This window comes from Cydia pomonella, chromosome 7 (assembly GCF_033807575.1).
Source record: "Cydia pomonella isolate Wapato2018A chromosome 7, ilCydPomo1, whole genome shotgun sequence".
NCBI classification, from domain to species: domain Eukaryota; kingdom Metazoa; phylum Arthropoda; class Insecta; order Lepidoptera; family Tortricidae; genus Cydia; species Cydia pomonella.
This window is the reverse complement of record NC_084709.1, coordinates 8,250,784-8,275,389: the sequence shown is the minus strand read 5'-3', so window position 1 is coordinate 8,275,389 and position 24,606 is coordinate 8,250,784. Positions and strand designations below refer to the sequence as shown.

General features: G+C 37.3%; 1 protein-coding gene across 7 annotated transcripts in view; it reads right to left on the bottom strand.

Annotated features, from left to right (window-relative positions):
• LOC133519742 (putative protein kinase C delta type homolog) overlaps positions 1–24,606 on the bottom strand; it is a 56,903-nt gene that overhangs the window by 21,403 nt on the left and 10,894 nt on the right. For 2 of the 7 annotated variants that reach the window (XM_061853813.1, XM_061853814.1), the window contains exons 2-6: positions 22,735–22,835; positions 19,941–20,142; positions 18,554–18,683; positions 7,622–7,741; positions 5,290–5,355 (exon numbers count right to left, since the gene is read on the bottom strand). In XM_061853813.1, the coding sequence (XP_061709797.1) occupies positions 5,290–5,355; positions 7,622–7,741; positions 18,554–18,683; positions 19,941–20,142; positions 22,735–22,835 (619 nt within the window). Of the gene's footprint in view, positions 1–5,289; positions 5,356–7,621; positions 7,742–8,048; positions 11,485–18,553; positions 18,684–19,940; positions 20,143–20,887; positions 21,009–22,734; positions 22,836–24,606 lie in introns of those variants that run through there. The other 5 variants (XM_061853816.1, XM_061853817.1, XM_061853810.1 and 2 more) reach the window with 5 other exon arrangements.

Here is a 24,606-nt window from a genome sequence, read left to right as displayed (position 1 = left end):
TGGGCGAGTCCAACTCCGGTTTTTTTCGTAAATAATGTTACATAAATTTATACTTAACCGCCGTTTTCAGCAATTGATTCTCAATTTCTCACACATTACAAAGTGTTGCGTTGCGACTGCGGGAAACAGTATACTTGTCAGCTCAATAGCGGAATTCTCAAATTAGCCGCGCTCCTGTACCGCACCGATCGCGTAGGCCAGGGACAACAGCGCGATATATTCTCAGATTCTCACACCTAGACACGACACGCTTATTATCGAGCGATGAACAGTTAATAACACTGAAATCGACGTAGACATAGATATCTCTTTTGATGCTTACGCACAGACCGTCTAGTAGTGCCACAAATCTTGAGCAAGACGTGTTAAAAGTAATATAAGTTGGTTACTTACTCGTATTATTTCAAAGATATTAGACACTTATGTGTCATTTGCGATGTTACATCTTTATAATGTAAAGTTTAAAGTATATTAGATATTACTCTGTTACAGTGTAATGTTTAGATAGTTCCTTTATTTGTTGATATTGTGTTGAATTAATTTGTAACATTTGCGCTGACTTGTAAAGCATGCTGTGTAGTGTACACTTGTTTTGGATCTCGTGCTAGATTCATAAATAAAAAACCTTATATAAGTATAACCTGTTAGTGGTGACCTTACCTACGGATCTGGTGGATCTGGTTTTGAATTTCAATAAGGGCTTGTGCACAAATCACGCGAGGTTATATCGGCTACTTTTTGAACCCTTGGTGATACTTGGCCTAACCTCCCTCCCCACATAACCTCACGTGTATTTTTTTGAAACTTTTTCGTTCGGCCTAATTTTAAGATAAATACGAGTAGCATTATATATATAGTAAAACTTGTTTATTTTTCTATTTTCGTTATAAATGTAATGATATTTTCGTAAAAGAGACTCGCTATTTTGAAGTGCGAAGTGAAGATTTATGTTTAACGAAAATTTATATTTAGTTTCGTTCACTGTAGAAAAATACACGTGAGGTCTTATGTCCCCCTCCCCCAACGTGATCTGGCGTGATATTTTCATGATGCATTTTTTATTGCGTTCATTTGGATATGATTTGGTTTGATTTTTTTTGGTATTTCATAGTTAGTATTTTCCTCGCGTTGGTGTGGTAAATATTTTTGCGTTTCACTCGGAGGCAAAGTTTGTTTAACCCTCGTGCCTCGAAATCCTCGCAACACTCAAGATTCCACTTCTTGAAACACTCGCTACGCTCTTGGCTCAATTTCGGAATCTTTCGCTTGCCCCGAGCAAGCAAGCAAAATGAAAAGAAATAATGAATATTTCAAAAAATTAATTCATGTCCCTAAATTATACGAAAATGATATAGGTATAACTTGCCCTAGTTGCTAAGAGCAGGAAGAAATATAGCAATAATTGAACCTGGTGAGCCGACTCTTTCTCCCTTCTTTTATAAACTTTGAAAGGCTTTATCTCGGAAACTATTAGGTTTACAGAGACAATTCTAGATTGGTATTGTAGAAAAGTTAATCTACTTTAAAAATGGGTTATTTCTTATTTCCTTTATTGCAAACCATGGTACATATGTTGTTACAAAAATATTAAAGTATCACATGGACCCTGGCAGGGTATAGTTATATAATCGCCCTAATTTAAAAAAACTGATATGTTCGCTGTTTTTTCGTTTTTTGACTAAGTTGGATTTGACGCTCGAGGTCACAAAGTTGGATTATTCATTGAGCCAACATCATAAACAAGTCTGCAAATAATCAGAACTACCATATTTGACGCAAACGAACCCCATTACGAAGTCGACAAAGTTACTGGATTATCATTATTGTTTCATTGCTTCATCGCCTTATACACGTTGCGATACGTTTTTTTTTTTAATTTTCAGCCATTTTTTGGTCTCTACAGGTGCCTACTTTCATTAGCCCGAATTTATCACCAAAGTAACCTGGCGTTTGGTCAAACCTATATTTACGTACCGACACCACCTCATATTCGAATAAATTATTTGGTATTAAAATTTTTCGAAGCACTACTAGGTAAATAAAGTTATTGAGTAGTATGAGTACATACCAATGTGAAACGTAATAGGATTCGTCGGCCTGACTTTTAAATATTTCTATGTGACAAAGGCTATGTTTAATTGATTGGCCAAGCAGAAATTCTATTTGATAGTATTTTTTAGGGTTTTGTTTTATTTTATTTAAAACTAAAATGTTGTTTTGTCACTTATTTTGACTAAAAACAGAACTAGACATACTTTTTTTAAATGTTCTTTAATCTTCAACTTTTCTCCACGATTCGTCTACCTCCTGAATGCTTTTCGTATTTTCCAGTCCGCTTACGTACGTTTTCGTACAAAAAGCAAGGAATGAGCCTCCACAGTGATCACCACAAGCCTCATCCAACCATCATAGTTGCCAATGTTCATTCTAATAATCATGTAGGATGCCGATGGTGTTATCTAACACAGGATTTATTACCGATCAACTAAACCACCGGCAAATGAAAATGCGTGCATATAATGATGCCCATCAATCTGCTCCGCCCATCGTAATAAATAATGCGTCAGCACTCGGTAGTAGTTACAATCTGTGCATTTGGCATGCGGTTGGATGACCACAGCCCACCGAACTCATTAATATCTCTTTATTTACAGCAGTCGCGAAAAACATGTCAGTTGTCCGTTGTTTCGAGGTTTATGTTAGCGTTTAATCGGTCGTTGGTCTCTCCCGGAATAGGCTCGCGAGTAACCTGCGAATTTGTCAGATTTAATGGTATAGTTGTTAGATTTGTAGCTGGCCCTCAACGGCTTATCTTTTGTCCATTGTTAACTAAAACGGCGCGTGCCACTACCTGCAAAAAAAGGGCCCCGTCACTTTAACCGGTTATTTAATTACAACTCTTATGCTAATTGAAATAAGATTCCAAATTAATAAATGGAAAAATAATTTGCGAGTTCTTGTGTGGTCCCTATAGGGTTACTGAGTGCGGGCGAGTCGAACACTACCGAACCAGCCTTAAATGTATCCTCGATATGCGTAACAAAGGCGCGTTATCGGAGAGCACACCTACACTGGTTTTTTTAGCGTTAGACTAGCTCGCGCTTAGGTGGCAATTAGAATTATACGACCCTTTTTTTGCAGGTAGTGGCACGCGCCGTTTTAGTTAACAATGGACAAAAGATAAGCCGTTGAGGGCCAGCTACAACTCTAACAACTATATTAGGTAGGTATCTGTTTTCCGTTTGTAGGTACGTGCTCAACATTACCATCCATGCCGCCTTTGTCAGTCGCCTTTCTCCCGTTATTATTAGTAGGACTCTTATTGTCAGCTGTTTGGCAGAGAATCACTGTTTGTTTTAGAAACCAATTTTGAGGCAATATTAAGCAAGTTCTTAATGTTTTTTGTTCTATAAGTTTTCGTTGATCGTGTTCGATTAACTTCATTGTGAAATCGTACTTTGAAGGAATATGGGCAACTAGGAAAAGTTATTGTTACCTAATTGAATATTTTTTTTCTCATAGATTGATTAAAGATAGAGAGAGGCAGGCAATAACAGGCGGTTTTATCGCTAAAGGCCTCATATCCTCCACATACTTAACTTCAACAACATATCAATTTATGAATATGAACTGCAATTGCCAAAATCTATATATCGCCTACCGCCCTGACTTCCTCACGTTGTAAATGATCAAATTCATAACAGTATGTTTCCTCTTTACCTTTTTGTCTCTTTCATATGTAATAAAATATTTATATCTTATTTAGAGTTTACGTAATCGGAAGTTATACATCGTCAGGGCTTGTTATGATTTTAGTTTTACAGGGAGATATAATGAATTCCGATAGCTAGTTGCGTCAGAATTTCTGCTGGAACGCGGAACCCGAAGCGGGGCGGGCACAAGTGCGCGGTGTCAGGCGAAATAGGGCACACGGAATTTATGTAAAAGCTAAGTGGCTGCTCCACTATTTTGAAATAATCTGTAAACTAGCTGGGGCTTTCTCGGGAGTAGCAATTATATCATCCTTTCGTTTTGGTCTTTTAAGTGTCGTAACATCTTCAGGGAACACTCAAGCTTTTAGATCTTATGAAAATAGATATTCATATAACAATCTGAATCGGATAAGGACGGGAGTTGGAAACTGTGCCTATCTATGGCACAAATGGAACTGGTGCGAATCACCAGTATGCCGGTGTGGAGCACCCGAGCAGACCGTACACCACACGGTATTTGACTGTCCTCTAACCAAATACCATGGGCAAGTAGAGGATTTTACCACCTTGACTAAAGAAGCGGTACAGTACTTGAAAACTGTAAATCTCTGAAGTAGAGTAACAAAAAGCCATACGAAAAAAAAAAAAAAAAAAAAAATAAAGAACAAAGTCTGGCCAAGTCCCTGCTTAACATACTCGTAAACTAGACTGCTTAGATACGAAATACTTTTTTAGATCGTCAAGAAATCATATCATCTTAGCTATATATAGTTATTTAGCTATTATAGATTTACTTAGTATTATATTAACGAACTTCAAATAACTAATGATAATTCAGAACAAACCGGGCACTTGGCATTTATAATAATCGTGTCCTACTTGATCTTTCCGAAATTATTAACCTGATCCAGTTTCGTTGGCAGATCATTTAATCTGTTGCAAGTCAGAAATATTCATAAACGTGTAAGTGATTTATCTATCTGATCACTTTACATTTCCAATAAATTATGAACCGTTTTATCTTCCGGGAGTGATAAAGGAGCATGCATTAATATTTTTACAACACGAGTATAGTTTAAATTGAAAATACTTAAGGTTAATGTAACGCGAGATCATTATTGAACCGTATAGTTTAGTACTCCTATTAGGTCTTTAGATTTTTTTACCCAAATATATTTATATGAAAACAAGAGAAAATGTGAGAAACTATAGGGAACTAGCATTTAGCACTTTGTAGTGTGTAATGTAGTGTTTTGAAAGTAATGAAGGGGTTATGTTTGATTAGTGCTTGCGGAGCAAAACGGTTAACAAAGTTCTAAATCTTACCGCACAAGCAATACATTGAATACTCACCTATTCAATAATACATTTTCCGGAAATCCAAATTTTCGAATTAAGTTTTCTGTTAGATAAACTAGTAAGGAAAAATGTTGGCGTTATATCCAGTAGAACAAACATTCTGTTGTGTTTTGCTAAATGCTTTGATAAATGAGGTTTTAAAAAGATGTAAGAGTATAGTAGATGCAGATAAAAGTCGTAGCATGCGTGATGCAAGGTTGCGGTGTCGAAGGCTCACCGAGCTCCTGCTCGTGGAAGTCGGGCGTGTTGGGCGCTGCCGCGGACGTCCCGGGAGTCTCGCCACCTGCGTACACAATGCTAGTTAATCGGTTCTCATTTCAACATGTTGCCTAGCCCGTGTTATTATGTATTTGTGATAAGTAGGTATTGTCGTGATGATTATAATAGCCATTTCTTAAAATATTGTAAGATATTTTTGATCAATTTGACGGTGTACGGGTGAAATGAAATACTGGGTTATAAATTATAATGTGAGCAAAATGATTACCTTCATGTAAATTGTTTGGTCTACGTTGTCATTTTCAAGCATTTATATTATTCATATAGTTCATTAATAACCCAAAGTCGAGGAGCCAAATAACAGATTAAAAAATGTATTAAAATAAAATGCAGACGAAAGTGCATTGAAAAGAAATATGTAGTTATAATTATAATATGAAATTAGGAAGAAAAAAGAGGATGCAATATATCTACTTGTTTAAATTACCATTCAATAAATTTTATAATAACGTCTATTACAAGTATAACTTCACTTTTTTTGTATAAAACCATCATCGAATTTATTTTGGCATTTCACTAAAAACGTAAATCTATCAAAAACAAACGCCGATTCCATAAAATGTAACAAAAATTAGTTTGAAAAATCAACAGACATCGTATCAATGCCAAACTATATGTTGTCGGAATCGGGAATAAAAATACTACGGCGGCGTTTGAAGACCAGCCAAAATAATCGACGATAGTGCTCGTCGATCAAGTCGGTTGATCACGATCACGAGAATCAGTCTTCGTTCTCATTCCTCGAGCTGTCGTGTAGACGCCTGATACGTGCATACGTATGCACAAAAATGCACGTACATCTGTCTTTTATTTCGGTACTAGAACTAATTTTACAATAAAAATTAAAAAAAAATCCAAATAGGGACTTGTATCAAACTGAAAAAACAATTTAGGCACATAATAAAATAAGCAATAAGAAATTAAATTTAAAAATATCTGTTTTATTCTTACGTAAGCTCACTTTGATATAACTACTTGTTTGCAATCTCTGAGTCTATTTTGGGTAAATCGTAATCGTGCTTGTCTCTTTAAGTTAATTTCAGTGGCAATTGATGCTATTAATTCTGTACAGGTGAGCGAAGAGTGATTGGCCGATGTCCAGGCAGAGGCAACCGCACTACTACCCACGCTGTGTTCTCTCTCGGCAAATAAACAAATACGCATTAAAGCACCTACTCACTACTTTGTGACAAATCTTTATAAGTTTGCCTTTCAATGAAAACAAACGGAACGCATAATTAACGTGATTTGTTCAATATTAAGTATCCAAAATGCCAAATTAAACAAATGCACTTCGTGGTAATAATAGTTCGTTTGCATACGATATATAAATATGGCTTTCTATAAACCATCGGTTTCCTTCGGCAGAATTAATCTTTGTGTTCCTAAAATGTATTTAAGTTTTAGGTTCGGCGACGTCTGAGGTTACTAACTGTAGTAACTGTTTAATGTTAGGTTCTATGTCACATTTGGTACAATTTTCAACTAAATCAAAGATGTAGATTATACTAAATTTCATTGTAACAGATTTCTGTTCTGCGGTTATTCATTCCCGATACAAACTTCCACCCCCCTTTTCACACCCTTAAGGGATGACTTTTAGGATAAGCACTATCCTATGTTCTTCCCGGGGACTCAAACTATCTCTATACCAAATCTCAACTAAATCGGTCCAGCGGTTTAAGCGTGAAGAGGAATTTAATAAAGTTTTTTAGGGTTCCGTACCAAACAGGTACAAAAGGAACCCTTATGGTGCGACTCTGTCCGTCTGTCTGTCTGTCTGTCACATCGCTAAATTTCTCAAAAACCACTGAAGCTACGATTTGAATACACATCGAAAGTATTTTTAATTATTTATTAACTATGGAAAATGCCCAATATGAAGAGGGGGCAAAATCTCTTGACCGGTTTTTTTTATTGGTTTTACTTCGGAATGGTGTCAATTTGATTCTTAAATCAATCCTTTGGTCCTAAAGACCTCTCCTGCCAAAGGAAATCGGTTTCGGTTCACGAAACGCCGCATTTCAACGGCTGCAACGGCCACTATAGCTAAAAGCCGTTGACTTTTATTGGCTTAGTTTTTGCAATCTTTCACTTTTGATCTAATAATACTCGTCCGAATGAATATGATTTACGGCCTGAAAACATAAAGCTAACGTCGTCTGACGTCAGTATTTACGACGCTCGAGTTCAAATTCTGTCCTGAGGAAACGACAACTAATATCATCGTTAGAGTTCATTTTAGACCCGTTTCTATGAAGTATACCCACCTCTCTTAGAGACGATAGAGGCGCTTCGAGATGACAGAGCTTCCACTAAAAGCCGCTGGTTCACTCCGCACAGGTTCGCTGTCAACTTTTCACATTTTCGATGGCAGTTTACATCGCAGTCTAAAACAAAATAACGAGACGTCGCGCCGCTAAACGAAAAGTACTTGGTTGTATAATTACTTATGCTATGCTAAGCCGTGCAAAAGCAATCGTGCATTAGTCGGGAGGTCAACTCTCGAAGGGTCGCTCAAAAGATATTATTATAGATTATATTGTTTACATGTGTCGTTGAAAATTCTTACCAATCAAGAATTGGACCTCAGGACTTTTTTAACACGTTAGAAGTTTGTTAGTAGGTTTGTGTGACAGTGTAAATGTGAAAACTTGTGTTTCCCTAATTAATCTCTGCAGATAAGGCGTATTTTACCTTTTTTTACGTGGACGAAACCTGCCGGTGATGTTGGTGCCGAAGAGTCAAATCCAGAATCGTTGGATCCTGTGGAAGTCCTGCCGTCAGCAGTGGTTTCGCACTCGAAGAACTCTGTAGATTCCTCGCTGGTATCTGACTCGTCTGCATCGTCATCATCTGACGTATCCTCTTCTGAAGACGATGAGGATGAACTTGATGAATGAATGACTTGAGGACTCTTCTTTTGAAGAGGACGAGGAGTAGCTATAAGCGGCCTAACTGCCAATTCTTCTTTAACTGGCTTTCTGATCGGAATCTTTGTGTCTAGTGCTGGTGATTGTCTTGGTTGTTCTTTTTCCTTGTTTAGAGATTTGTTTTCAGCCTTTATACTCTCTCTTGCTTTATGCTCTTCATTATTAACTGCAGTTTCTTCTTTTGGAATGTTTACAGATTCTATAATTACTGGTATTTGTGAAGGTGCCGCCTCAGAAGAAGTGCTCCCCACTACCTCTTCAGTAACGGTATTCGCTTCTTGTGTAATTGCTTCTGAATTAACTATTTTCTCAACTGTTTTGTTTGTAGTCTCAGACATGCAACCCTCACTATCAGCATGTTGCACGGATGATACTTTAGTGTTAGTAGATGGTTTCGACGACTCTTCTTTAACGTTTATATGCAAGGACATGTCCTCTTTTTTTGTATCAGCACTATTTTTTTCCCCAGTTTCTTTCGCTTTTGGAGAGTCTTGTTTTTTAATTTTATTTAAATCTGCCTTTGTTTCAACATGCGGAGACATGATCTCTTTCTTACTATGTAAAGGAGAAGATTTGTCCTCAATTATTGTTGATTTTGGAGACTCTGCTTTCTTATCTTTAGAAGATTCTGCAATTGTTTCAATTTGCGAAGTGTTTTTATCTTTTTTGCCATGCACAGGACATATTTTTTCTTCAGTTTTAAATTCTTTTAGAGATTTTTGTTTGCTATCTTTTATTTTACTGTTATCTTGAACAGCGATATCTGTTTTATTTGGCTTAGGAATTATGTCATCTTTTCTTTCTATGACAATTTCATCTTCCGGTTTAATCAATTTTGAATGAATGACACTTTCACTATTTTCCAGCAAATGTACTTCTTCTTTAATATTTTTATTACTGGGCACCACTGGATCAATTGATTTTTCTGGAGCTTTATCAAGTTTATTAATTTTGTCCTCACTTTTGAGTAGCATCTTATTTTTGTTAAGTTGTGGCACCTGATCACTAACTTTAACTTCGTCAGTCTTTTTGACGTCGCTGTTACTTACTGCAATTCTAGATGCTACATTTGTCTTTTCTTGTTTAACGTTCAAGTTACCATCTGGTATCAGGGGTTCTTTCACATCTTGATAGATTGTTTCACCGGCTTGTTTTGTTAAGATTTCTTTTATCTCTGTAGATCCTAATATCGAATTATGTAGATTATCACTTTTTATTTCAGAATTCGTTTGCAGCATATTACTATTTACATCGGGTGAAGGCAACTCAGGTTCCTTGGGGAAAATTCCTATCGAACCTCCTACTGTAGCATCGGTAATATCAATATTTTTTGTATCTTGTTGCTTAACGGTATTCTCAATATTTATTTGGTCTGTTTCATTCGACTTAATTATATTAGGTGGCTCAAAAAATTCTTCATTAGCACTTGATGCCTCGTCTTCTGGAAACCAAAATAGAGCTCTTCGATGTTTTTCTCTAGCGTCTTCTATATTTTGTTTTCTTTTTAAAAGGTAAACGGTCTCCCTTTTGCCTATTTTATCCCAAAAATTACCGTCGTCAGGTTCAGGCGAAGGAACATTACTTTCGAGGTCGGTTTTTCTACGGATAGAAGACCGCATTCTACTTTTACGCAATGCATTAGTAATTGACCTATTTGCATTTTTTGGGCAATCATCAAAGCTAGAATCAACACTGCTGCTAAATGAAATTTCCTTTTTCAAAGCACGAGGTTTTTCCTCAACAACAACTTCTTCAACTTTAAATTTTAAAGGACTAGTCGTAGGAGATACTTCCACTGTTCCAGTTATTTTTGCTTTTAACTTGGGTTTTGGTTTCGTATTTTCATATTTTATCGATGACCTATTTTCTTCAATAGATGGTAAAGAACATAAAGCCTCTCTAGGAAATTCAGTAATAGAGTCGAGTCTACCACCTGAACAAGACCTCTTTAAACTTCGTCTTTTTAATGAATGCTTAAGTTCTTTGGAATCTCTAGACTTTCTGAAGCGATCGTGTAAGGAATTATCTGATTTTGTCGTTTTTAAAGGGTTTCTTTGACTTTTTGTAATGTCAACCGATTCCTCTGTCCCAATTTTGCTTAAATCCAAAGTAACCGTACTTAAATTTTCATTTCTAATTAATGAATCTAAGACGTTTGCTTGTTCGGCTAAGATCTCCAGTGAACATCGTCTGGTGGGTGATCTACTCGTGCTAGAATGAGTTGCTTGTGGTGCACTTAAAGCGTGTCCTTGTTTATTTTTACTATCACGTGTTATTTCTATATCACTATCATTATTGTCTTTGACAATGAATTTTTCCATCAATTTGGTTCCTATAGTCTTTTTTTCTTTTTTTTCTTTGTAGATTAAGTCTTCAGAAAGCTTTTCTCTCCATTTCATTGATTCTGATGCATCTTTAACTGGAGCATTATCTACAACCGACTCACTTTTATCACCTTCTTCGGAACTTGATTTTTGTGATCCGTCTAAAGGTTTTCGGGGCGAATCTCTATCTTTTCTCTTAATGGTATGCAGGCGTACTACAGTTCGACCTCGTTTTATAGTACTCCTCAATTCCCCAGGAGAGGAATCTATGCCAGTTTCAGGCTTGCCATCTATTCGTGGCATGAAGGGTCCATTTTCATTATCCGCAGTCGGCGCATCTGTCTGAGGTGGAGGCGGACTTTCTGTCTTTGGTCGATATTTATTCCTTGACACGTCAATATCAGCCGTGTTGATATTTATCGGTCGTGGAGTATAGCTGGAGGGAACGTAACTTCGTTTGTAACTAGGTATTCTTCTAGGACTGCTTACCCTTGAAGGACTTGACGTATTTCTTTCTGATATAGTGCTGAGGATAGGAGAGTAAGTCCTTCCGCTGCTGGTGATCCATCTTGAGCTGACCTGAGGGCGGGTGTATCCTCCTAGCGAGGAATGGTTGCTATAGTTCGATCCGGGATTGAGGTATGATGCACTGAACGACGATCCTATTGGTTTTTTTGATCCGTAACTGTATGGGGCACTGTAGGAAGACGATCCACTGTAATACATATTCGATATGTGATCGGAGTAAAGTGGCATTTTGTTGCGTTCCGGCGGGTGCGCGCTTCGCGTGGCGGCATGCGGGCTCGCTCGCGCGCGGACTGGCAGCCAGCCGCGGTAGGCGCGGGCGCAGGCCCGCCCTCCCGCGCTTGCGGCCCCCGCCTGCCCAGACTCGCACAGGTGATTGATTGATGATTATTATGAAGACAATAATAGATCTTGTGACTTTTTCTAAGATGTCGGAAGGAAGTTTTTAACGTTTTGTTATTAGAGATAATAGTGTCAGTTATTCTAAATAATTTCGATTTTCTGTTAATGTTTTTGTTTAACATTTATAATAGTTATATTGATTTGTATCAAAAAATAGAAGGCGATTATATTAAATTATATAGTGATTAATAAACTGTAGACAGTTATTATAAGCGTAAACGTTTATAAATTTTGGTCCATAAACTTTGAGACTCATCTATTCACTCTAATCTTCGGTAATTTTGACAAGCCTTTTTCGGTAAGTATTAACAAAAAATATAGACCATCAATTGTCATATATAATTTGGTGATCATATATAACAAAATTATCTGCTTTGTAAATGGGAAATTATGTTACGGTTAAATGACATGAAGCAGTTGCAGTAATGTTTTACATATAAACGCGTAGAATTCAGGCAAAAAATATGCAAACTTTGTAGCGGACGTGTTTTTTATTTATCTCATGAATGATGATAGTAGGTGTTTCAAATAAAGCATAAATGTTATGTTTTTGATTCAACTGTGGTTAAACATTTATAGCCATGCATACATACGTTTTATTTTATGGATCTACGGCATAACAGTATATCATACCATATATATACAACAATGTTCGTCCGTAAGTGACATTTTTAATAGATTTATGTTATTTTATTACTTTAATTACCACTAATATGTGTCTTATGATACAAATATTGTATTTATTACACGCAGGTATATACTCAGAACGCTAATCAGGGACTTAATTCTGAGGAGACAATATAATTCGTATCTTTCGAGCGATTCTTGTATAACAAGCAATTCTTGTATATTAATATATTTCTTGGATCTCGGAAACGGCTCTAACGATTTCGATGAAATTTGCTTTTCAGAGCAAAGAGCCGAGAGACCGATCTCCCAGACATTTTAATTTAAACACGTAACATGCTACATTTTGCGATACGAGTATGTTATCTAAACATAAGAATGCAGTATCCCCACTGTATCAAAAATAGGTATCGTCAATTCGATATCGTATATGTTATTGGCTGTTTTTTATCTGAAATCACAGAATAATATCTTTTATAATAGATTACATTCTCGAATCCGTTGCATCACTTCCATTTGCGGCTAATCAAACCAAGGTACGAGTAGGTGTAGGTGTCAATCAAGGTAGGTTATTTATAGGTGGGCATTAAGTAGTCGCCCCGTGTTGGAGCAAGGTCACCTCAAGTCTTCTCACGTGACGGTCTCTTAGGGAATGCAGTGGCATCCGTCAAGTGCATCGGTGGTGGGGTGGCGAACTTGAAAAGGCAATTGGAATACATAATTTCTTTCAAATCGGCTCGTGTTGTTTCTCGGCCTTGTGACAGTAAAACTACTTTCCATTAGTTTTAGACGCGAATTTTCCTCGTGAAATATATGTTTTTTTTTTAAGTATTTCTATAGTTTACAGCAGTTTTTCAGAATCGGAATCAGAGATTTATTTGGTTAACCAATATTTTTCTTATATTAGCCACGCTTTATGAAAACGATTTAACTTGTTCAACCCTACAAAGACACAGGTTTGCGCGTCTACCGCAAAACGCATATCACCCCGATTTGAAAGCACGCCCCTAACTGCCACAGCCAGTATCGGAATCCTGGGCTTCTACATCTCGAATGAAGTCCAGTTCCGCGGCCATTTAGAGGATAAGACCAAATTAGCCTCGATAAAGTTCGATGTGCTCAACAGATGGAGACAGTATTTCACGCCGTCCCACCGCCTATGAGGCACCCTAGTACCAACTTTCCCTCTAGATCTCATCCAACGGAGAGCATCTCGAACTGTCCTTGTAAAACAATTTAATTTATCTGATGTAAACTAACCTAAGTATTTATGAATGATCAGTGCATCAGCTACGTCAGAATTTTCGTTGGCAACGAACACCTACAATTGACTTAATAAATATTAATAATACTATTCTAATTTCATTCCAAAATGTAATTTTTTATTCGCGTAAAAGTCTTAGTATATTTTATAAGCTATTTCCTGTCTCCTTAGAGTCCTTAGCAAGTAATATGTTTTGTAAGTTTACCATAAAATCATTTATTTTCTGAGTTTAATATTGTTTCTTTTATTTTCTAATTTAAATTATATTGTGTACTTATATATAGTTAATTTTATTAATAATAAGTAGTAAGTGACATTATCCACTGAGATACTTAATTAAATTTTTGTTTATGCTGCCAACACTTTATAAACACGCGTTTTCGCCGTGTCAATATAGTTCGTTGATGCATAAGCAAGTATAAAAATGATTGATGTCAACTAGAGCGTAAAAAGTGTAAAGACATGAATTTCAGAGCGGATTTCGCTCACTAATTTCGCAGTACTCGCAGGGTCTAGACTCTACATCAAAGAATACAATCGCCGTTAATGTCTGCTGATGATATGGGGACAGATAATTTAATAGTAAGAGATCTTATGACGCTTGTTGTTCGTATGGTTTTCATCTACAATCTTGAAACAGTCCACAAGCCGCTAAAATCAATATTATACTAAAATTTTAGAATCAAATTTCTTAGCGTTTTACCGACATTTCCTCGTCGACCTCGTTCACCACGAAAAGTCTATTGTCGTGAAAATAAACACTTCAATGTCAAAACCATACTAAAGCATTCTGATTTATTGTCGCAGCCGACACGATTTGTTTGCCCTTACGGTTCATTAGTTAAGACTATCTTTTGTTTCCGTCGCCTACACTGATAAAGGTCTTTTGAACAAAGATCATTATTCTCATTTTTTTCTGTTTTTTTTTTATATATATATTAATGTCATATTTTCTTAATTACGAACTAGTTTGAAATGTCTTTCAGATTTTTGTGTCTCATTTGCAAGAAAAAGTTTGATAAATATGTAATTATGTGAAGTACATGTTTCTGAGTACAAAAATAAAGCCAGCTTATGTGCGTTCCTTGTCATAACTAAATAAATATTGGACATTCTTACACAAATTGACTAAGCCCCCCAGTAAGGTCAAGAAAGCCTGTGTTGTGGGTACGCAGACATCGATATATAAATAAATATTATAGGACATTATCATTATCACACAAATTGACTAAGTCCCACAGTAAGCTCATTAAGGCTTTGTGTTGTGGGTACTTAGACAAAGATCAATATTTATAAATACTTAAATACATAGAAAACGCCCATGACTCAAGAACAAATATCTATGTTCATCACACAAATAAATGCCCTTACCAGGATTTGAACCCGGGACCATTGGCTTCATAGGCTAGGTCACTACCCACTAGGCCAGACCGGTCGTCAAAATTAACAGTGACATTATGTTCTTATTTTAGATGGGTATAGGTCGTCTATCGTCTATGGTGTGTTAAAGTGATGGCGGTACCGTCTATGGTCGTATCGAATTGGCCTATCCACAGTAATAACTAAGAACGTACCTAAGTCCAATCCGACACGGCGTTGAACAAGCTGCTTATGGTTCGCCTACTACGGTTCACGCGTACTTCTTAGTTGTACGATTTGCCGATTGGGCTAAATCCGAAACTTGAACTACACATTTATGCTTGTTCCCTACATGGACGGACGAGCGAGCGATCTCATAAATGGTAGTGAATGAATAGGGTTCTGCGCAGCACCGCAAGCCATGGCGATCCTTATGAGCGGCTTAAGCTCAGCACTTGGTAGTGTTTGTGTTTAATATTTTTGTTGATTGTTTGTGCAAATTAAAGTTGAATTAGATTTGAACTTATAAGACACAACAGATTAAAAGGTCCTTTGTTGAGTTTAGTGCTACGAGGCTCTACGATGTAGCGCTACGCCGTAGCACGTAGTTCGTAGCAGTTTACTTAGGCTTTCTTAAAATTGACACTTTTTTATACCACGCCACGGTAGTGAACAAGCCACCGCAGCCTATGGGTGCTTGCGAGTCAAGTGGAGTTACACCGGCGTTGCAGACCCTACAAATTACAGAAAAAACCGGTCAAGTGCGAGTTCCTATTATTCGCACACTGAGGGTTCCGTACAAACTTTCAATTATATCTTATAACTATAAACAGCAACGACTTTTGGCCAGATATGTACTAACCATAATTGTGTACAGCGCCATCTATCGGCAAATTGCTCAACTAATTTGCGCGAGTGGTATGTATATTGTTTTTTTAAGGGATAATTCTTTATTATCACGTGAACGGATTTTTTTTTGTTTTATTTGAAAAATGTGTTTTTGGAATAATCTCATAGAAATTTCAAATATAATAAACACCCGCAAAGGAGGTTAAATTGCAAATGAAATTTGAAAATGTTTTTTGCTAATTAAAAAAGTTATCAAGACAGAGGTATGTTGATATTTTCCCTGTAATATTTATAATAATGTTTTTTATATGTAAAAAAATTGTAATTTTTTCGTAGGCCTTCTTGATAAATCAAGTTCTTGACAAATGTTTTTAAATGTTCAATTTGAGCTATTTCAAATGATATCCCACTTGACCAATAAACTTTCTATGTATCTGGGTTAGCGTTGCTCATGTCTTGACCATTTCAAATCGATAACATAAGTAGTTCTCGAGATATTTAGCGATGTGACAGACGGACCGCGTCGCACCATAAGGGTTCCTTTTGTATCTTTTTGGTACGGATCCCTAAAAAGGGAACAAAAGGTTCGATCCTTTAGTTTCCGAATATTTATTTGCCTGAAATCATGCATGTTAATATTAACTTAAAATTAGTGCATAAAAATATTTGAGGTCTTTTAGTGCCTTATTAAGGTACACAGTTCTAGCTTGCTAGTTTATAGCTTGGTTAGTTTAAAATCAAGATATTATTTACACGACACACACACTAGATTATAAACCCGAGGTTCTTTCTCCTAAAATAAATATACTTATTTATACAGGGTTAAAATTTAACCACCGCCATACTCTGCGTAGTGATTTTATAGGTTATACTGAATAACTTTTAGTATGGGACCAATGCCGGAATCGCGGAAAAAAAATTGGCTGTTTCATACATTCCGGCTGATGTGATGCCGCTGATTTCTATGGGATGGGAACCAAATTATTTTTCGCGATTTCAAAGTCACTACTATGGGTGGTTAAAATTTCAACCTGTATAGCATACAACCTTTATGTTGATCGATTGATTGTCAACTAGAGGTGTAATCTAAGGAAGGTAGAGGCAAGGAACAGAAACTCCTTAGGCAGAATCGTTGCAAAAGTGTCCAGCTGTCATCTATAAATAATAGTTCCAAATCTCTCCAGAGTAGCGCTAGAGTAGCTATGAACCTAGGCGTTATTGACGAAGTGAAGTGCGCTGTCTATGATTAGATTTTTTTCTCAAGTATTCTATGTATTGTAGCGCCACCTATTTATGGTTTTTTGTCGGACACTTTTTGGTATATGGAGATTTTGTTCCTTGCTCTACCTTCCATAGTGTAATCGGGCTCTGTTTGTCTCGGCAAAATGACAGAATGAACACAATGTGCTCGTGCTTTCTAGCTATTTGCACGCCTAATTTTTACACAAATAAAAATATCGAAAAAAAGTCAAACTAGGGGCATAGCTATGGTTAATATACATTATAAATCAAAATATATGTAAAAACATTATCCATAATGTCAATATCGAAAATGTGTACTACGTTTGTATGCAGAAGCGTCTGTAGGCCGTGGCGTACGCTTTTAAAAACGTTTGCTCGTTGAAATCAGTAACTTAGTGTTCAGTTGTGCTAGCGTGGAGCATCGATGGTTTATTAGTAACACTCGTACAACTTTGGTCTAACACGATCTTCTTTATTGCATTAGCCAAAAAACATGCCACGTGTCTAAACAAATTCATACTTAGCGCTTTTCTTCCTCGTGCGTGGTAAAAGAGTTAATTATTAATAGAACTATTCCTTTGTCCAAAGCAGTACGGTGTAAATTATGCAGTCATTATTTTTAGTGTTTAGTGACCACAATTTAAGTCTAGATACTCCAGGCCGAAACCGTATTATAATTGTTAGGAATATTGACCAGCTACATTACTACAATTTGTGTAAGACAACATTAAGTTTACAAAAAAAAATGAATCGAAATACTAGAAGTTAATCTGGATATATTTCGTTTAAATGATAACTTAAAAACATAAAACTTTAATTACATTACTGTAGTCACCACACCCGACTGCCCAATACTCGTAGCATGCGCAAAAGCGAGACATAAAACTATGCTCTGATTGTATCAACCACAAATAACAAACCGACTAAAGTTTTCACTATAACCAACGAATGTTCGATTCTGATTCGATGAATTGATTTTTTCACTGGAAATATGATCACGAATGATTTTTTAACTTAGAACATTGTAAATAAGCCATTAACCGATAACCGACATGCTAAAATAAATGTCAGCAGATCGATTTGTACCTACACCATCGATTAAAACACTAATGGCTCCTCTACATGATGGCCCAGCGTAGGCCAGTCCTAGGGACGCATTTATGCGTTAGAGGGAGCAAGTGATATTGCTATCTCATTTCACCGCATAGCTGCGTCCCTTGGACTGGCCTACGCTGGGCCATCGTGTAGAGGAGCCCTAATATTGTCGCCCACCACACATACAGACAACTGGTTTGAATTTGTTTTTTTTTTTTGCGCTAGAATACGGTAAATAAATTACGGCTAAATACGGCATTTATGCATGTGGCAATATTACCATGGTTGGTACAATCCCAACGCGGTGGCAGCATGGTTCCATTTTTATCACTTGTTACTTTCGCGCTTACCCACTTGTTAGAAAGTGACAAATGGTAAAGAGCCGACTATCTTAGCTCTACTGGTCTAAATCGCCTTTTGTTTCACACTTACACGGCCATAAGCCATCTTCATATTGGATGCGGATCCGCCCGACGCTCCGGCTACATAACGCTCCCTGGATTACACACCGGAGCGGCGTGCGGATCCACTTCAATGTGATAACCGCGTTATTCGGCGACCGCATTGTAACTGCGGTATTACCTTCACACTTGAGCCCCTGTTTAATGAAGCCATACAGCAGGTTCCCGCAGTGGTCGCAGAAGGTGGGCGACATGAACTGGTGAGGTCGAAACCGGTGAGGTACGTCAACTTTGAAGCGTTCGCGCAGGTACTGCAACAAGGAATTAATGTTTTATTTATGATTTAAAGCGGGGTAAACTTAGATTTTTGGCAGCTTAGCTTGCGTAAAAGCTAAGTGGATATAAATGACGTATGCTACGTTACCACAGACGTATGTGTTGCTGTGCTTAAAAGTTTAAATCAATAAATGCAGTTCGTACGAGACGAGTACCTACATTATTTTATAGTGATCACTGCAGTTGTGGTTATCTTGCAATGTTCTTATGGTCATTATTCTGCTGTACGAATTAAATATAATAAATAAATAATAAATAAATATTATAGGACATTAGTACACAAATTGACTAAGTCCCACAGTAAGCTCAATAAGGCTTGTGTTGAGGGTACTTAGACAACGATATATATAATATATAAATATTTATAAATACTTAAATACATAGAAAACACCCATGACTCAGGAACAAATATCCATGCTCATCACACGAATAAATGCCCTTACCAGGATTTGAACCCGGGACCATCGGCTTCGTAGGCAGGGTCACTACCCACTGGGCCAAACTGGTCGTCAAAATATAGTTCTATATACTACCACTTACATATCTCAGGTGGCTTTTAAAATGTCTGCACGGTGATTTTCTAGTACATGGTAACTTAGTTTTGGAACTTGGTTTTTAAATATTAAATTTTCATCATGTTTATCATAAAACGAAGGATCTGTGAGCGATTGGTGAACCCTGCCAAGCCATTAAAATGAAAAAGGACAAAGTCACGTGACTGCATATACATACAAACGTAGTCCCCATTTTCCTCCCTGATCATTAACACCAGAAGATATTTTTACGTAATTTAATGCATACTAATCGCAGCTATTCTTCTTCGTTTTCGGTTTTTAACTACATATTTAATGCTGTTGTTGTTGTGTGGAATTTGATTTTTGCTCCTAACTCTTATAATAATCAAAAAGTCAAACAAAAGTACCTGCTACTCGTAAGTCGTCATATTTACGATTACTTTAAAATATAATGCTAATGAAGAGCACTGAGATATACGTTTAAGGATTTGATATAGATACAGATAGCCCGCGGTGATTAGCGCGCGCGAGATACACTGCCAGTCATATCAAGGTCGTAAATAAAATACAACAGTAGATAATGGCTGAGCGAACCATGCACCTTGTGCATTGGCGTCGTTTGTATAAGGCAGTTTAGCACACCGCGCAGCGGCAGCCCTAATTGCTGTTCCCCAAATCAACCAAACAACGCATGTTCCAGGCATCTAGGGTCCTTACCACAGTAGAAGCCGACTGTGCAGACGAGCCCGGGCATTTCCCCAGCAGCTTGCAATGACACCGCTTATGTACCGCAGTTTGGCACACCGCACAGCGGTAGCCTTGTTTGCCGAAGCCCCATAGGAACTCCTTGCAGAATGCACAGAAGGTCGGCTGCCTGAAGAACTTGGCCACGAATCGATGCCCGTTCACTTCGTGCACCCTAGAACAGAGATTGGATGTATGTTTAGACAATGGTATCTTCATTTGCTATCGTAATGTAACAATGTAAATTTATTAGTTTTGTATTAATTTGGTTTAATATCTTTAGTTACTCATCAAAGCAAACTCGGTCGTTATGGTAAATGAAATTTTGGAAAACGAGGGTCTATCCCGAACTAGGCAATAAATTAAATAATTTATATCGGTAGGTGGGTTCTAAATAAATTAAGAAACGCAACATTGCGTCGTCGGCATTCGACAATGAATTGAAGTGACAATAATGTGGCTTAACTTTACTTCGGATTTTCGCTTTTCTTTCTTTGTCTGGTAACTCTGACGTGTTCTTTGCGTGACTAAGATACGCGGAACACCCTTTAAGTATTCGTCTGATTCCCGCAACTCATTAGCAGCACCACATTTTCCCTATTTACGTTCTATTTTTGAGTCATATATTCGTATTGAGTGTTTTAAGTGACAAGCTCCCACGTGCTTTGATCTATGGAATGTCAGGGCTTGAGCCAAGAATTCTGACGTGAGACACCAGGTAACTAGGATCGAGGGGGCGGCGCCGGTCGGTAAACAAGCAGGCGCTACACCTACTTATCAAAAGTTAATTGATTTTTGTGTTTTTTGGTTACTTGTAAGGCGAGCAAATTATAGGTGAGGCACACCATTACAACGAGAGAAATCAGTTCCTGTATTGCATCCTAATATGTATAAAAATAATAATCTATTGTTCTACTCACTGCGTACAACTCATGCAGGAATGATTACTCTACCTCAAACACAAAATGTCTTTAACATCAACACATCACACTCTCGGAATGTCATTTTTCCGAAGACTCGACTTCTACTGAATTGATTTCCTATACCTACCTAATTGGCTTTGTTTTATCTAAGTAGATTTATGTAAGCAGTGGAAGATCAAAGTATACAAGTACTAATAGCAACACTCTTAACTGACCATCGGAGAACTTTATAACTTTGCATTAAGGTTTACACATAGAATAACAGTTAGTACCGATGTACAATGGCTGGAGGGCTGGAATCGAACCAGCGTCCACTGCATTCGCGGCAAATTTCTAAAACCACTCGGCCAACCGGATCACAGCAGCATGGGTCGAATTTTTTCATGTATAAGCAATTCCTAAAGGGTTTACGACGCCCTCTATTTTTTTCTCAGTTTATCATATTTTTATGTAAATAGTAGTGTTTCTAAGTACCTACTTGAAATAACACAAATGAAAATATTTTCATAAAAATAATTTAGTTTGTTTGCTCTTAGTACCTATATTGTTTAGTTTTTTAGTTGGTTCCTAAACGTGGGATTCCACCAGTGTGTGGCACAAGCATTTTTATACTGAATAAGCTTGTATCATTTTTGTACTGAATATGTAACATCGTAATTAGCATTATAAGATCAATGAACCGCGGCGGAACGGGCACGAGCGTCTCACGTCGCGCTCGTAAATGAAATGCTTATTCGTGTGAATATTTTCATCCCAATTTACGCTCATTTAAGCGCCAGTTCCGTCCAGATAGTGTTTTCAAAATATATTTTATCGCGGCTGTAAAGAGATCATTTTCGCATCAAATTAACGTTTCTGGTACATAATCTATTTTTGAGTTTCGATTTCGACGCTACTCCTGTTAAATTTAAATTGTATATGTAAGTACTTATATATAAGTTGATATATAACTCTCCAAGTAGCAATCCGCCCAGTTAAGGTAGTTACCTACTATTTAGGAGAAAGTGGTGGAATTAGGGACACTCGACATGAAACGCCCTAAAAACTCTACAAAGATATAAAAATGTCACAAACCCAATCAATTTTAAAACGACCGTTAGTTTGGTTATCTGCCAATCTAATGTTAATAAAATAATAATTTTAAATAAACATTATCATATTAAAAGTTAAAAATATTGGACTTTTAATCAGTATATCGTAGGAATCATTAAGAATGCAAGGAATAATTGGGAAAGTTCTCAATTCCTTAGTTCCGAATTACCCCAAGTAATTAATATTAATCAAAATGAGCTTCACACATGATTGTATTTTTGGTTAGCTTAAAAACCACTTGGGGTTTGAAAGCAATGTAAGATAATAACAAAATTTTGGAATCTTCAACTACAAAAATCTATTTATTATTGTGGGATAAAAATTATTAGGATATTAGGATAGCTTCCGAATCTTAGAGTCACTTAGGCACATGAAGGTCTCTTCATGTTTGTGTTAAACATACTCAAGATTTTTTTGCGCAATTAGAAGTACAATGTATCCCACTGTTTCTAATTACCCGGCGTTTCCAATTCCCCCACTCTACCCTACAGTTAATTCTTGGCTAAATGGAAAATACAAACGGAACAATGGTTAGATATCTCCTTTAATTATACAGATCAGAGCCCTTCCGAAAACTGTGTAGGTACGTTGCTATGTGTGTATGTGTATAGTACAAGTATACGTAGGTACTTTAGGTACCTATTAAAATTTCCGTAGGAGCTATATACTTATTAAAACAACTGGAACATTTTTAATTTATAAATTATTGACCTAAGTATCATATGGAACCCTATAAAGAAAATAGTGCTTACTTATTGTGCTTGATGGCGCCTCGTCGCTGCGTGATGCACTTGCCCCGGGAGAGCCGCTGCCCCGCGCCCCCGTCTGCGCCCTCGCTCCAGCCTCCCAACCACTGAAATTCCAACAAAATGCTTTAATTTTCATTGCATCTTCAGTAACTTGTGCAATGAAAGAAGAATTTGAACTCAATCAACTATAGTTACTTGTTGTTTTTTTTTTGCATTACAAAAAGGGGAAGCAATCTTGAGGTGTGTTTTTATTGAAACACACTTTTGAATAATAAGTCGCAGCAAATATTTGTAACAATTATATAACTAGCGACACGTCCCGGCTTACAACACAAAACCTTAACAAATTATATACCCAAAATTTAGATTATATTATATACCCATAATTTTAGGGTCGGAAACGCGCATGTATCTTCTCTGGAGATGCAGGCATACATAGGCTACGGAGACTGCTTACCATTAGTCGGGCCGTATGCTTGTTTGCCACCGACGTAGTGTAAAAAAAACCTCAAGAATCACTCTATTGACAAAATCCTTTCAGTAGTTTTTGAGTTTATCGCGAACATATGTACACACACATGCACAGACGCGGTCAATTTATTTATTTATTATTATTATTCTATAAAGACAACAAATGGCCCAGTTAATGTTAGTTGATCTTAGCATACGTTAGCAGTGGCGGATTAACCGAACAGCAGAAAAAGCATATGCTAAGGGCCCCGCGCCTAGGGGGGGCCCCGCGCACCGACCCTGACCATGCGATTTCGGCACGCGAAACCGACCAAGTTATGTCGAACTCGCGCTCCGAGGATCCTGTACCATCACAATTTTTTTACAATGTATTTTTTTGGTAAGTCAGTGGCAATTTTGACATATTTTTCTTTATTACGGTACCAAGTTTGTAAGGTTGAGGAATGCATGGAGTTTTACGACTTATGCAAAGACCGGAAGCATAGTTTCACATAAACCGAAGGTGCAGTGTCTCAAAGCTTTTGTGCATGGCTAAGCTGCAGGAAAGAGCAGAGCTCGGAGAAGAACAAAAGAAGTTGTGTTAAATAACAAACTGGTGAAAAGCAAGGAAGGATGATGGCCAGCTTTGCGGCAGTGGGAAGCCAGGAGTCCAAAATATGCGGAGTTGCTGCAAAGTCGTGATCGTGATCGAACCAACCTAATTGTCAAAGTATTATAAAAAGAAAAGCGGGGCTCCGCGTAGGCCGAATTTTAAGCCCTGCATCCGGGCCGGAATCCCATCCCATCCCATCAGGGCCGGAAAACCAAATGATCCCATGAGTCGTACTTTCGAGCGAGAATGAAGGCCGAGCAGCAGGCAAGCCGAGTTCACACTGGTTCCATTCCAAACTCTGTTCTACTACAATTCAGCCTTTGCATGGATGCGCGCCGCTATAGAACGCTACGGGCTTCCGTCCTTATACGAAGCTACAGACTCGCTCACACTAGGGCATCGATTTTATTCTTGCAGCTTTGCTATCAGTTTCGCACGGGAACGCGGCGAAATAGGAGAGACTCAGCTTTTGAGCTTGTTTTTTGACACACTTGACAATTGGTTTCCAGTTCCCACTGCGTCCCTGATACATCCTACCCGCTTTGTTCTTAAGTCCGACTCACGTTTCACCTGTTTATACAAGCTTTTATTTAACTTATTATTATTGAATGTTGTTAAACAGTATCCCAACATGCTTGAATTTAACTTGCGATATTCGTAAGTTGTTTTCAAATTTTGCAAATTATTTTTTTGACCATCTCTCAACATATTTTGTTTTTAAAATTTCGCCTACTAGAGAAAAATCGGTGACAATGCAATGTTGTGTTGAGATCGACCCTTCAAGGATCGTCCTGATTTGATGATGGAAACCG